The following is a 16,103-nucleotide window of genomic DNA, read 5'->3' on the forward strand; positions in this document are numbered from 1 at the left end:
TCTTTCCCCTGTACTTTCAAGACCACTTTATTTATAAAGGATTATAAGATAGAGTTGATGCCTTGTGGAATGTTAATATTATTTTTGCTATTTGAGCAGAGAGATATTACTGAAAATAATTGAGTTCTTAGAGTTTGTTTCCTAACCTTTTAAAATAGTGAGGTGGCATAACTTACAAGAAAGAAATAAAAAGACAGTGAGCCATTTCAGAGCTGCAGAAAAGAGAATTATCTGTCTGATATCAAAGTTAACTTGAGCATCAGGAACTTAGAACACATGGGCTTAAGTTTGTCTTTGTCTGGCAAATCTTTTTCTTGATAACAACTTTTTTTAAGGTTCTTATTACGTGCCAGGCCCTGTGCTGGGTGCTTTATGTATATTACCTATAATCCTTATGATAATCTTCAAAGTAGATGATATTCTTTCCAATCTCCTGTTGAAGAAATTGACTCAGAGAGTTTAACACTTGTCCCCAGGCCAGCTGGAATGTGGCAGAGCTGGGAGTGGGACAAAGACACGTCTGGTCCCAGACCTTTGCTTTTTTACCACTGTGTGTATGTTGGAATAAACTGTTTCTAGGGGATTGCTTATGATAAGAGCAAGCCATCAGGAGTCCTCAACGTTTGAGAGAGATGTTACAACCATATATTACCATGCTAATGCAAATTCATTTTTATTAAACATTTTCATTAAAATTTTCTAACCTAAACTCTGGCAGACTTCATTGCTCTAATTTTGAGTTTCTAAGTCTATAGTAGCTCTTAAGTTTGTTAATCCATTCGTTAACCATTAAAAAAGTTCTAGATTGTGCAGAATTGCTTCAAGCACTACTGCATTGAAAGGTGAAGACAAAGAAAGTGAACTCTAAAAAACTGTGAAATCAGGGACATTTTCTTTTCTTTCCAGTACTCCTTTTCTTTGTTCTTCTTCCCACTTTGTGGTGAGTCCCTGCAGCTCTCCTTGACTTGTCCTCCAGTTCTTAACTTGACAACCAAGCTGTAGGAGCTCTATCATGGGCCATTGTGCTTGCTGGGTGTCCAGTTAAATACATTATATCATACTTCAGTACGAATGTTAGTTTTTGTGTTCCTTTGCGTTGACGTGATTTTCATTCATATTAAATTGTATTTTCATCCTGTAAGCCTCCCTTTCCTTTTTCTTGGGGGCCACATCTTTCTGCTGTATGATTAATGAAATTTCTGACCAAGCCAGAGGTTGGAATTTGTTTTATTTACTAATAAAAGTATGCCCTACCCAAAGAATGATCAAATTGTATTTCCTTAAGAAAGTTCTCATTCTGGGAGATTCCCTAGATAAGTTCAAGTTACCAGGGTTTTAATTGCTGATGAAATGCATTTTTGTGGTCAAATATATTGGGGGTGGAGGGGGGCAGAGGGAGGTGACAATTTATTTGAATTCTGGCAATAAAGTTTTTGCTGCTCCACGATAGATCTTTTAATTCTAACTCATATTGCTCTATACTTTGGTTGCTTAGGTCAGTTTAGAATGTATAAGGTATTCATTAAATTCTAATCAGATATAATTTTTATTTGGTATATTTATTGCATCTGTCATAAGACTTGCTGGTGATATAGAAAGGTAAAGGTAGAAATTATATCTTAATGATTGTTTTCTCTTATAGATACGAGAATATGAATGGATTCACTGTCAGACCAAAAGGCTGAAATTCAATGCACTTATAACAACATATGAGATCCTCTTAAAAGATAAGGTGTGTAATTGGTAACCAAAAGGCTAAATTTTGGAGTGTGACTTGTCCAAATGATGGGGTCTTTGCCTCCCCCTTGCCATGTTACTTTTCTTTTCGTATTTAAAAAAAGCAAACAAATGAACAAACAAAAAAATCCATGAAGAATATTAAGGTTATTAAAAAATAAACAGAACCTTACAGTTGAAGGGGACCTTGGGTCACCTAAGCCAATTGGATTAAATAGGTGAAAGGGTATTGAGGCCAGTAACTTACTGGAGATTCTAGTGAGTCATTGGAAGCTGGTCTTGAGTGCCCTCTCAGGTACTTCCCATCTTATTATTAAGCATTTCTCCAGAACAGATGTTGTGTAAGGGTCTCTGAGGAGGAGGACAGAAAAATGAATCTCTTAAAATTATCTCCTTCCCACAGTTACTAAGAAATGTATGTGCCAGGTGATCCCAGTGGTGATAATAAGCATAAACAAGTGCAATTTGGTGGCTCTTGGTGTTTCTGTGCTTCAAGGTTGGGGTGGAGAATAGGCAGAGAAGAATCTTGATTAAGGAGAGACTGCAAAATCATGTATTTTTTGTTTTTGTGTTGTTTTTGCCCAGCATACCAGTTTTTGTGTTTTCACTTTGAGGCATGCAGCAAAACCTGGCCTAAAAGACTCCCCTATAGCTTTTAGAGGATGACCTGCTCTTTTGAGTAGACACCAATCTGTTAACTAACGGAATAAACAGAAGAGTCCTGATATACTTTTAAGTCAGTGAAGAATAAATGTTTCTATGTATACCTTCGTGATGGTATTTGTACAGAGATAATTAACACTTGAAAGTACTTTTGGGTTCCCTTCTGACCTGGTGGCTCGTTCTGTTTTGTTTTTACTTTAGACTGTGCTGGGCAGTATTAACTGGGCCTTTCTGGGAGTGGACGAAGCCCATCGGTTGAAGAATGATGACTCTTTATTGTATAAAACTCTGATTGATTTCAAGTCCAACCATAGGCTCCTGATTACGGGGACCCCTCTTCAGAATTCCCTCAAAGAGCTCTGGTCCTTGCTGCACTTTATTATGCCGGAGAAGTAAGCTCCTTCCTATGTGTTTCAAAAGATGCTAGAATGTCTGAAATGCCAATGCTCTTTAACTTTTTTAGTAAACCTTAGGGAAAACAGATGGCATGGTTTGGGGAAAGCAAAGCATTGAAGCAGCAACAAAAGTAGTAAAATGTTTCATAACAAATGATAGAAAGCTCAGAAATCAGTCTGTTAAGAAAGAAAGCATACTGTCTACCAAACATTTGAATCATTTAATGCTTTGGGGGAAATAATTGATAAATAGGAAACATCACACCTTCTCCCTGTTGTTATAAGGTGATCAATATAATTGGAAAAAAGTATACAAGCTACACAATCTGACAAGTATTAAAAAATATCTTAAATCTAACCTTTTGATAACAATAGCACTGGGTTTAGGTCTCTTTAAAATCTAACTTAGTAAAGAATTGTGGAATGTCTTTACTGAAAAGATTTTTGTGGGAAAGATGGTATGCACGTTTCATAAAACTTAAATTATCCGTTGGTGTTCAGTGATACTTAAAATGAAATCTAAATTCTTTACCCAGATTTGGAATACCCTACTTAGTCTGACCCATCTCATACCACTTTCTCCATTACTAATTGTGCTCCAGCCATTCTGGCCATCTTTCTGTTCCTTTAACATGCCAAGCATTGCTATTCTTTTTGTCTGGAATGTTTTTTCTCCTTAGCTTCATATGGCCAGTCACTTATTAACATCTTTGCCTCAGCTTATATGACCACCTCCTTTTAGAGGTCTCCTCAGACCACTGAACCTCAAGTTCCTTATCAGACATGCTTATCATCTATACCCTGTTTTATTTTCTATATGGCACCTCTCTCTTTTTCATTTATTTCCTCATTCATACCATGTCATTAATTAAATTATGCATTCAGAAGCAGCAGAGATCTTATTTACTTTATTCATCCGTGGTCCACATTGCCTAGAATGGTAACTGGCATGCAGTAAACAGTTAAATTGAGAGTTGTCAAATTGACAGGTAAATGCTCCACAGTTTCGTTTTTTTTTTTAATTTAGAAAAGACTTGAGTGCCTACTGTATGCCATAAACTGAACAAGGCATTTTGGATGGCCTAAGGAACAATAGAGAAATGGTCCCTTTCCCCATGTGTTACCTTTTTTTTAAAATAGCCTATTGGGATATAATTTACTTACCATAAAATGTACCATTGTAAATATACAAATTAGTATTTTTTAGTAAATTTATAGAATTGTGCAACCATCACCATTATCTACTTTTAGAATATTTTCCTCACTGAAAAAAGTTCCCTCTCGTCTGTTTGTAGTTAATCTCTGCCTCAACTTCTAGCCGTAGGCAATCACGAATCAGCTTTAATCTCTAGAGATTTACCTTTTCTAGAAATTTCATCTAAATTGAATCCTAATAAGTAGTCTTTTGATTTTGGCTGCTTTTATTTAGCATAAGAATTTTGAGATTCTCCCATGTTATAGAGTTTATTAGGAGTTATTTTCTTATTATGGAGTGATATTCCATTGTATGCACATCCAGTCACCAGTTGATGGATGTTTGGATTGCTTCAGTTTTGGGTTATTTTCTCTTTGTGTGGACGTATGACTAGATCTATAGGAGTGAAATTGCCAGGTTGTTCAGAAAGTATATATTTAACTTAAGAAACTACCGGCTGTTTTCCAAAGAGACTGTACCATTTTATATCCTCAGCAGAAATGTTTGACTTTTCTAGTTTGTCTGTATCATCACCAATACTTGGTGTATTTGTCAGTCTTTTGGATTCTAGCTCTTCCGGTGGATGTGTAGTGGTATCTCATTGTGTTCTGACTTGCATTTGTATAATGACTAATAATGTTGCACATCTTTTCCTGTGTTCATTAGCCATTTGTATATCTTTGGTGAAATATCTGTTCAAATCTTTTACCCATTTTTCAATTGGAATTTTTGCCTTCTGAGTTGAAGAGGTTTTTATTTTTATTTTTTAAGTAGTCTATATTGAAGTGCTTTGTATTAGACTCAGATCTTCTCTAAGTAAAGGCTGTAATACTTCATTTCTCCAATGCAGGTGGATGCCTTTTATCTTTTGCCTTATTGTACTGGCTAGAACCTCCATGTTGAGTAGAATTGGTGGGAGTAGGATGTTACAGAATTTTTGTTAGGTACCCTTTATAAGGTTGAGGAAGTTTTCTTGTAATTCCTAGTGAGTGGTGGATTGAGTGTTGGATTTTGTCATGTGCTGTTCTTTACCTGTTGAGGTGACCATGTGGTTTTTGCTGTTTATTCTACCAGTATGGTATGTAACATTAGTTCCTTTTCAGATTAAGCCAACCTTTTATTCCTGGGATAAATCCGAGTTGGTCAGAATGTTTAAGATTTATGTTACTTGTTTTTAAAATATTTGATTAGGATTCACCAGTGTTGCCTTGTGAGCTTTAGCTTCTGTTTGTGGGAAAATTTTTAATGACTATTTCTGTTTCTAGTTATAGGTCTATTCAGGTTTTCTATTGCATCTTGACTTAGCTTTGTTAATTTGTGTCTTTCTGACAATTTGTTTATTTCATCTAAGTTGTCTAATTTGTTGGCATAAAGCAGTATTTCCTCATAATCCTTTTAATTTTTGAAGGATCAATACTGATCTAAATAATTTTTTGATGATGGCAATTTTGTGTCTCGTCTCTTGGTCTTTTTAGGTAAAGCTTTTAACAATTTTGGGGATGTTTTCAAAGAAATCAGCTTTGGACGTTATTTTGTTTTTTTCTCTATTTTAGAATTTCATTTATTTCTACTCTCATTTTTATTATTGCCTTCCTTTGTTTTTCATTTAATTTTCTTGTTTTCTGTTTTCTTAAGATGGAAGCTTAGATTATTGATTTAAGTCTCTTTCTTCCTTTTCTCAATATAGGTACTTAAAGGTATAGGTTCCCCCCATGTCCTGCTTTAGCTGCATCCCGTAAATGTCGATATCTTGTGTTTTTGTTTTCATTCAGTTTCACCTATTTTTGAATATCTCTTTTGATTTTTTCTTTCATGCATGGCGGTTTTTTTTTTTTTGAGAAGTATGTTATTTAATTTCCAAATATTTAATAAATGATCTGTAGTTTACTTTTGTCTTAGAGAACATGCTTTAAATGAATTGTTACTTGTTATATGGTCTAGTATGTTTTCTGTCTTGGAGAATATATTCCATGTGTACTTGAAAAGAATAATGTTTATTCTGCTTTTGTTGGGTAGAATTCTGTAAGTGTCCATTAAGTCAACTTGGTTAGTAGTCTTCCTTCTGTATCTTTGCTGACTTCATGTCTAGTTGTTCTATCAGTAATTGAGAGTGAAGTATTTTAATATTTAACTACAGTTGTTGAATGACCTACTTCTTTCAGTCCTATCAGTTTGGGGGTTCTGTTGTTAGGTATGTGCACATTTGTATTTGTTACATATTCCTGATTTATTGACCTTTTTATCATTATAAAATGTCCCTCTTTATCTTTAGTAATATTTCCTGTTCCTTAGGTCTATTTTGATTTTCTTATAGCTCCTCAGCTCTCTTCTGGTATCTGTTTGCATGGAATACTGTTTTCCATTGTTTTACTTTGAACCTGTTTATTTGGGTCTAAAATGTGTCTCTTATAGACAGCATACAGTTGGATCTTCCTTTTTTCTCTAGTTAGACAATCTCTGCCTTTTGGTTGGAGTATTTAGTTCATTCACATTTAATGTAATTATTGATATGGTTGGATTTATGTCTGCTATTTTGCTTTTTCCCTCTGTATGTCATATTTCTTTTTTGTTTGTTTCTTTCTTACCGCCTTCTTTTGTTTCAACAAGTAGTTTTTAGTTTTCCATTTAGATTCTTCTGTTAATGGATTTTTTTAGGTTTTATTTTGTAGTGGTTGCTCTAAGGTTTTTAGTATATACATCTTATCACAATTTTCTTAAAATTAATACTGATTTAATTTTGGTAAAATATAGGAACTTTTCTGCATCATAGTTCCATTTTCACCTCCTTCCTTGTGTTGTAAACCTAGGGCATCCGAGCTTTAGTAGTTGTGGCTTGCAGGCTCTAGAATGCAGGCTCAGTAGTTGTGGCACATGGGCTTAGTTGCTCTGAGGCACGTGGGATCTTCCTGGACCAGGGATCGAATCCATGTCCCCTGCCTTGGAAGGCGGATTCTTAACCACTGTACCACCAGGGAAGTCCCTTCACCTTTATTTTTGAAGAGTAGTTTAAGACTCTTCAGAAGATGGATAGAGAAACTTGACTACTCTGATTATGCATACGCTCACTATAGCTGTTAGTAGAACAGGCCTAGACTGTTTCCTTTTTTGCAGGTATCCTCACTATAGTATGCTTCTGAGAGAGGAGGCCCCTCTGCACCCCTGCTCCCTGTGCCTTCCCTTAGAACAGGGTTTCTCAACCTTAGCACTGTTGACATTTTGGGCTGGATAATTCTTTTTTACAGTGGGGGCTCTCCTTTGCATTATATGATGTTTGACAGCATCCTTGTCCACTACCCACTACATGCCAGAAATGACTCAGTTGGGACAACCAAAAATGTCTTGCAGCATTGCCAAGTGTACCCCAGAGGGGCAAAATTGCCACCAGTTGAGAAGCACTACGTGAGCGGGTTCCTCAGGTCTTCCCACATTGCTCATTCTGTCATCGTCCACCCTCCCCACCCCGTCTCACTGCTAATCTTTTGCCTGTCCTGTTTCCTGCTCACCTGGATCCTCTGTTCCTTCCATAGAGCTCTGTTAAGTCAACAGTAGTCACCTTTCTGAGGAGGGAGGCAGTTGCCCCCTTCTCTTTTTGAACATTGTATCCATTCTGTAATGAATACCCTGTCCATCATGTATTAGCAGAAGCCCATGTTTTTATAAAGTGTGCTTTTCAAAGGTTATATGTGCTGTAAAACAGATAATGTATAAAAGTTTAGAGACAGTGGGGGTATCAATTATTAGTTATTAATCTTTGTTTTCTGAAATGGATAAGAGAATTTTCATGTATATTACTTTATAGTTTTTATATTGTTTTCTTATATCTAATTTTTGATACACTCTATACGTTTAGCCTCAGATTGTAATAAGAATATGCTGTCGTAGAGAGATGATGAAAATGTGTCTCATATCACACGGTTAATAAGTGGGTGGACTGAGTTCAGTTTCTGGTCTTCTGTGACCGAGGCCAATGTCCTTTAAACTTCAAATTCTAAGAGAAATAGTGCATCCTTCATAGCACCATTGAGATGAAGTAAAAGCATTCTACATAGTAGGGATCTTGAGGCACTGTGGGAACATATGTGCTTGATATTTAGAAAAAGAAATGTGATGCCTAGTTTCCTCCAATGAATGATTAGCTAAGATTTGCCCTTCTGTACTTGGCTACTGAAGTGGATGGTAGGGATTTTGGCTCCTAAATGGCCATAATTCATTTTTTGTTGCTGTTAAGCACCTGTGGCATTCCACCCAGCATGGGCTACGTTTTGGAAAGAGAGGAACTTTGAATTACTTTTTCCATTAGAGATGATCCTTCAGATAGTGTCTGCCAAAGTTTTCCATATGGCCAGTTGGATTACTTATTGAAGGATGGATTGGGGTTAGAGATGCACTGTGTGTGTGTGTAAGAGAGGCTTTTCTCTTTGCAAACTTTGTTTTTAAAGCATTATTATTTTCAAACATTTTTTAAAAAACATTATTTTTCACAAAGATGCGTGTATAAGAAGGAAACCCATTAGTTAAGGAGTGGAGATTTTCCTTTATTTCTGCCTGAGCTTACTGTGTGGATGACAAATCCTGTGAAGTATTTTCCCCACCCTTAGCGGTAGTTTCTGAGGTTCATTATGGCTCTATACAACCATTTGTTCTTTTTAAGGAAATGATCCACTGAAGAATTGTTATTGTACAGAAGAGAATTAGGTTTGCTCAGGTAACTTCTGGACTCTCCCCTCCTCAACTGTGATAGGCCGTTGTTCTCAACATCCAAAAGTTAGTCGTCTTTTTAACCAACTAAAATGCTGTTTCCTTTGTGCAGAGTCAGTCTGAGCACCTTTCCTGCATGGCGGCTCTGGCCAGGAGCCTACCCTTACTGTATGTTATTAGTACCCTTATTATAGGTATATATCAGTGAGCCACTTTGTTTTGTATGTAGTATTTTGCAAAGCATGGAGCTTGGTATTAAAGATAGAGCTATGACTACATCAAAGAGTTCAGCTTATAAAGATAATCATGTGCAAATATGTACTTCATGCCCACCCTACAAAATAACTCAGTTTGATAATTTTCAGAGATCTTACCTCTCAGTGTTGAAATCTTTTTTTACTTTTGCTTCTGCTGTCTAGGCCAGTCTGTGAATTTTTTTGCACTTTTCCTTTCACATATTTATCTCATGACTTCTAGTATAACATTCTCACTGCTTTGATTTAATTTTTTTCTTTGCTATTCCTCAGTAGAGTGAGCTTCTATTTTTCTAAAATCCCAAGGTCTGGAAAATTTAAATAATCAAAATTGTTTCTACTTTGGTGAGAGACATGTTAAATACAGAAGTTGATTAACAGGGAAATAACTAAAATAATGACTCTCTAGGCTGTGGTGTGGTATCATTATATCATTATAAGTTCACCACGATGACCATATACCTTTTATATATGTGGTGTTATAAATTGACGGTTGTCTATTGCAGGGAACAGCAAACTCTTTCTTAAAGAACCTGGTAGTAAACATTTTCAACTTGTAGGCATTATGGTCTCTGTCACAGCTACTTATCTGCTGTATAGACAGAAAGCAACCACAGGTAGTTCATAAACAATTCAATGTGTATATAAAGAAATAATATCTCATATTAACTCCTTTAACATAGTAAGAGTACACTAGGTGGGTGAAAATATTTGTTCCCTACAACAGTAGGGGAAGTAAGTCTTGTAAAAAAAAAAAAGTTCATTATTTAAGTTTTGAGACTAGTAAAGTTTTAATTAATTATAATATGTGTTAGATAAATTAAAACATTCTCTTGAAATTATCTCCCAGTTCTTCAGAAAATGGCCTGATATATAGTGATGGTCCCTCATTTCCAGTTGCCTCATACATTTTGTGTGTGAGATGGTATTAAGATAGCTTAGTTTACATTGTTCCTTTTAATCCTCTTATCAGTTTTAACTCCTCATTTTATTTTATGTTCTTAGAGTATCTTCATAGCAGTGTGACAAAATACAGTTTAGTTTTGTTGAGCTAGAAGCATTAATTATGTTTTTAGATCTCTACCCCAAAAGATCATTTTGTCTGCTTCTCTGAACACGGTTGTTTCAGGCATTACCAGCTGTCACTAGGGCTGATACTGATGCCCCTAGTGCCTGATGAAATGCTTGGCCATTCATGAGTTCAGAAATGACAATGGCAGCAGACTCTCTTGACATCCTTTAGCCCGGTGACAGTGTTGGCATTTGCTGTCTTTGACTTTCTGTCTTATCAGAGAGCGTATTACATAGCTCTTGGTAATGTCGAGTCACTGAGTTTATTATTCTGGGACTTCACTGGCCTCAGCAGAGCTGGGCCTCCTGGTGTCAGAAAGCAGACCATGGGGCAGCACCTCACCCACTGGACTCCAGTCTGCACACAAAACTAAAGAACTTCTTCCAAGTGCTTTGCTGGCTTTCTAGTAGCAAGTCAGAGCATATTTTCCTAAGCCTCATGAAATAAATTTCTTTCAATTTTTATTTTTGAAAGAAATTTGATCATAATGTCCCGTACTAGATTTCTGCCACAAATCCAAAGATGGTTAAATTAAGATTTAAACAGGAGAAACTTTTATCTGTAGAGTTCAGGCAAAATTATTACGGGTGATAACATTTTAAAATTCATTAATAAGTTTTGTGTCCCCAAGTTCTATTAGTATTAAGTTGTATCACTTATATTGCTCTTCTTGTCTGGGGGCTGTCACTTGTTTGCTCTTCTTGTCTGGGGGCTGTCACTTGTTTACTGTCATTATAATCCATTAACTTTTTAATCTATGAGCAGTGAGGATTACTGATGGAAGCTGTATAACTTGTACCTCTGACTAGTGATAGCTGTAATATCACCACTAATTATTCTTTGACCTCTGAATTTTGTTTTCCCAGTAAATTGCAGCTTATTAAAAGATACCTTATGATTAATTTTTCTGCCTAACATTTTATCACAGTAACTTACTATGTTACTTACATACTGCTTGCATGATATACTGAAATATTTTGTGAACTCTAGATCCAGTCTCAGAATTGGAAACCTGCTGTTATCTAGTGTAGACTGATGGAATTGATTCAGTTGGTTTTCCCTTGCCTCTCTGTTTTCCCCTCTCTTGTATTCAAGAGCTAGTGACTGATAAAATTTATTTTTCCTTATAGGGAAGACTCATTTTTTTTTAACAGATTTTTTTTCCTATTTGGTTCCTTAAAAAATAAATTTTCGTTGGAAAAATGCTTTTTTTCTTCTTTGTAATTAAGTAACACTATACTATGTCATCTCTAGGTTTGAGTTCTGGGAAGATTTTGAGGAAGACCATGGGAAAGGGAGAGAGAATGGCTATCAGAGTCTTCATAAGGTGCTAGAGCCTTTCCTTCTCCGGAGAGTGAAAAAAGATGTGGAGAAATCCCTTCCTGCCAAAGTGGAACAGATTCTCAGGGTGGAGATGTCAGCCCTACAGAAACAGTATTACAAGTAAGTTATTGGCTGGGTTAAGCCTGAGTGGGATTAGGATCAGTACCAGGGGTACTTCTCTGGTGGTGCAATGGTTAAGAATCCGCCTGCCAATGCAGAGGACACGGGTTCGATCCCTGGTCCGGGAAGATCCCACATGCTGTGAAGCAACTAACCCTGCGAGCCACAACTACTGAAGCCTGCGCACCCTAGAGCCCGTGCTCCACAACAAGAGAAGCCACCGCAATGAGAAACGCATGCACCACAGTGAGGAGTAGCCCCCGCTCGCCACAACTAGAGAAAGACCAAATGCAGCAATGAAGACCCAGCGCAGCCAAAAATAAATAAATAAAATAAATAAATTTTTTGTTTTAAAAAAAGATCAGTACCAGGGGGCTCCCCTGGTGGCGCAGTGGTTAAAAATCTGCCTGCCAATGCAGGGAACATGGGTTCGAGCCCTGGTCTGGGAAGATCCCACATGCCATGGAGCAACTAAGCCCGTGCGCCACAACTACTAAGCCTGTGCTCTAGAGCCTGCAAGCCACAACTACTCAGCCCACGTGCCACAACTACTGAAGCCCGCACGCCTAGAGCCTGTGCTCCGCAGCAAGAGAAGCCACTGCAATGAGAAGCCCATTTACTGCAACGAGTATCCCCCGCTCGCTCGCGGCAACTAGAGAAAGCCTGCGCGCAGCAACAAAGACCCAACGCAGCCAAAAATAAATAAGAAATAAATTAATTAATTAAAAAAAAAAAGATCAGTACCAGGAAGCCATGAGATATATAACCGACAAATAAACTGCCTTTTCCAATGAAGCCTCAAGACAGACTTAAGTAGCAATTTATTTATGGTCAGAAAGAGGAAGATTTACCGTTCTTTCTTTTTTAGGTGAGAATTTGCACAGTACTTTTCATTATCTTAGTGGTCTGAAATATATGTTCTTAGGCTTATCACCCTACTAATAAACAGGCATGTTTTACTCATTCTCTTCTCTGCCATTCATTCAGTCATTTGCTTCAAGTTCTGCAACATGCGAGGCATTTTGCTAGATACTGGAAATATGAACGTGAATGGAATGTGTTCCTGTCAGAAGCCTGTTGTTTAGTAGAGAAGACAGACTAGAGACAAATAATACAAAGTGTTGTTTATAACTGAGGCATATGCAGGGGAGTGTGGAAGTTCAGAAGGAAAAGCACTCACCTCTGTACCAAAGGGTGAAGACTCTTTTTTTCTAGCACTCCAAGTGGCATGGGCAGGTTATGGACTTGGTTTAGGTTATAATATGTTAAAGGTAAAATGGTGGGTTTGAGACAGAGGGTGGTATATAAGGTACTTGTCATGAGCTTTCAGTTTTGATGATTTAAAGTTGGATCTGGAATGATTGGAAATAATTGTATTGTCATGAAAATTACAGTCTTTTAAAGTTAGAGGTCTGGTAATCTTTCTAATGATATTCCTTGCTTTTTTTTTTTTTTTAACATTGTTACTGGGGTATAATTGCTTTATAATGTTGTGTTAGTTGCTGCTGTATAACAAAGTGAATCAGCTGTATGTATACATACATCCCCGTATCCCCTCCCTCTTGCGTCTCCATCCCACCCTCCCTATCCCACCCCTCTAGGTGGTCACAAAGCACTGAGCTGATCTCCCTGTGCTATGCGGCTGCTTCCCCCTAGCTATCTATTTTACCTTTGATAGTGTATATATGTCCATGCCACTCTCACTTCGTCCCAGCTTACCCTTCCCCCTTACCGTGTCCTCAAGTCCATTCTCTATGTCTGTGTCTTTAGTCCTGTCCTGCCCCTAGGTTCTTCAGAACCCCCCCACCCTTTCTTTTTAGATTCCATATATATGTGTTAGCATACGGTATTTGTTTTTCTCTTTCTGGCTTACTTCACTCTGTATGACAGTCTCTAGGTCCATCCACCTCACTACAAATAACTCAATTTCATTTCTTTTTATGGCCGAGTAATATTCGATTGTATATATGTGCCACATCTTCTATTCCTCTGTCGATGGACATTTAGGTTGCTTCCATGTCCTGGCTACTATAAATAGTGCTGCAATGAATGTTGTGGTACATGACTCTTTTTGAATTATGGTTTTCTCAGGGTACATGCCCAGTAGTGGGATTGCTGGGTCGTATGGTAGTTCTATTTTTAGTTTTTTAAGGAAGCTCCATACTGTTCTCCATAGTGGCTGTACCAATTTACTCCCTGCTTGTTCTTAATTAATACAACTGAATAAAACAAGAATTTAATTTTCAAAAATTACTATCCAACTTTTTTGCTTAACACTGCCTTGATTTTTTTTTTAATTTTTAAAAAAATTTTTTACATCTTCATTGGAGTGTAATTGCTTTACAATGCTGTGTTAGTTTCTGCTTTATAACAAAGTGAATTAGTTATACATATACATATGATCCCATATCTCTTCCTTCTTGCGTCTCCCTCCCTCCCACCCTCCCTATCTTAACCCTCCAGGCAGTCACAAAGCACCGAGCTGATCTCCCTGTGCTATGCAGCTGCTTCCCACTAGCTACCTACCTTACGTTTGGTAGTGTATATATGTCCGTGCCTCTCTCTCACTTTGTCACAGCTCACCCTTCCCCCTCCCCATATCCTCAAGTCCGTTCTCTAGTAGGTCTGTGTTTTTATTCCTGTCTTACCCCTAGGTTCTTCATGACATTTTTTTTTCTTAAATTCCATATATATGTGTTAGCATATGGTATTTGTCTTTCTCTTTCTGACTTCACTCTGTATGACAGATTCTAGGTCTGTCCACCTCATTACAAATAGCTCAATTTCGTTTCTTTTTATGGCTGAGTAATATTCCATTGTATATATGTGCCACATCTTCTTTATCCATTCATCCGATAATGGACACTTAGGTTGTTTCCATCTCCGGGCTATTGTAAATAGAGCTGCAATGAACATTTTGGTACATGACTCTTTTTGAATTTTGGTTTTCTCAGGGTATATGCCCAGTAGTGGGATTGCTGGGTCATATGGTGGTTCTATTAGTAGTTTTTTAAGGAACCTCCATACTGTTCTCCATAGTGGCTGTACCAATTCACATTCCCACCAGCAGTTCAAGAGTGTTCCCTTTTCTCCACACCCTCTCCAGCATTTATTGTTTCTAGATTTTTTGATGATGGCCATTCTGACTGGTGTGAGATGATATCTCATTGTAGTTTTGATTTGCATTTCTCGAATGATTAATGCTGTTGAGCATTCTTTCATGTGTTTGTTGGCAGTCTGTATATCTTCTTTGGAGAAATGTCTGTTTAGGTCTTCTGCCCATTTTTTGGATTGGGTTGTTTGTTTTTTTTGTTACTGAGCTGCATGAGCTGCTTGTAAACTTTGGAGATTAATCCTTTGTCAGTTGCTTCATTTGCAAATATTTTCTCCCATTCTGAGGGTTGTCTTTTGGTCTTGTTTATGGTTTCTTTTGCTGTGCAAAAGCTTTGAAGTTTCATTAGGTCCTATTTATTTATTTTTGTTTTTATTTCCATTTCTCTAGGAGGTGGGTCAAAAAGGATCTTGCTGTGATTTATGTCATAGAGTGTTCTGCCTATGTTTTCCTCTAAGAGTTTGATAGTTTCCGGCCTTACATTTAGGTCTTTAATCCATTTTGAGCTTATTTTTGTGTATGGTGTTAGGGAGTGATCTAATCTCATACTTTTACATGTACCTGTCCAGTTTTCCCAGCACCACTTATTGAAGAGGCTGTCCTTTCTCCACTGTACATTCCTGCCTCCTTTATCAAAGATAAGGCAACCATATGTGCATGGGTTTATCTCTGGGCCTTCTATCCTGTTCCATTGATCTATCTTTCTGCTTTTGTGCCAGTACCATACTGTCTTGATTACTGTAGCTTTGTAGTATAGTCTGAAGTCAGGGAGCCTGATTCCTCCAGCTCCGTTTTTCGTTCTCAAGATTGCTTTGGCTATTCGGGGTCTTTTGTGTTTCCATACAAATTGTGAAATTTTTTGTTCTAATTCTGTGAAAAATGCCAGTGGTAGTTTGATAGGGATTGCATTGAATCTGTAGATTGCTTTGGGTAGTAGAGTCATTTTCACAATGTTGATTCTTCCAATCCAAGAACATGGTATATCTCTCCATCTATTTGTATCATCTTTAATTTCTTTCATCAGTGTCTTATAATTTTCTGCATGCAGGTCTTTTGTCTCCTTAGGTAGGTTTATTCCTAGATATTTTATTCTTTTTGTTGCAGTGGTAAATGGGAGTGTTTTCTTGATTTCACGTTCAGATTTTTCATCATTAGTGTATAGGAATGCCAGAGATTTCTGTGCATTAATTTTGTATCCTGCTACTTTACCAAATTCATTGATTAGCTCTAGTAGTTTTCTGGTAGCATCTTTAGGATTCTCTGTGTATAGTATCATGTCATCTGCAAACAGTGGCAGCTTTACTTCTTTTTTTCCGATTTGGATTCCTTTTATTTCCTTTTCTTCTCTGATTGCTGTGGCTAAAACTTCCAAAACTATGTTGAATAAGGGTGGTGAGAGTGGGCAACCTTGTCTTGTTCCTGATCTTAGTGGAAATGCTTTCAGTTTTTCACCACTGAAGACGATGTTGGCTGTGGGTTTGTCATATATGGCCTTTATTATGTTGAGGAAAGTTCCCTCTGTGCCTACTCTCTG

At 37.2% G+C, this 16,103-nt stretch overlaps 1 protein-coding gene across 4 annotated transcripts in view; it reads left to right on the forward strand.

The window, feature by feature from the left end:
• Nucleotides 1–16,103, forward strand: part of CHD2 (chromodomain helicase DNA binding protein 2) — a 142,107-nt gene that overhangs the window by 59,862 nt on the left and 66,142 nt on the right. For all 4 annotated transcript variants that reach the window (XM_029237987.1, XM_029237988.1, XM_029237989.1 and 1 more), the window contains 3 exons: nucleotides 1,643–1,732; nucleotides 2,602–2,792; nucleotides 11,269–11,457. In XM_029237987.1, coding sequence (XP_029093820.1) covers nucleotides 1,643–1,732; nucleotides 2,602–2,792; nucleotides 11,269–11,457 — 470 coding nt within the window. The remainder of the gene's footprint in view (nucleotides 1–1,642; nucleotides 1,733–2,601; nucleotides 2,793–11,268; nucleotides 11,458–16,103) is intronic.

This window comes from Monodon monoceros, unplaced genomic scaffold (assembly GCF_005190385.1).
Source record: "Monodon monoceros isolate NGI ecotype Baffin Bay Population unplaced genomic scaffold, NGI_Narwhal_1 Super_Scaffold_21, whole genome shotgun sequence".
In the NCBI taxonomy this organism is placed as follows: Eukaryota; Metazoa; Chordata; class Mammalia; order Artiodactyla; family Monodontidae; genus Monodon; species Monodon monoceros.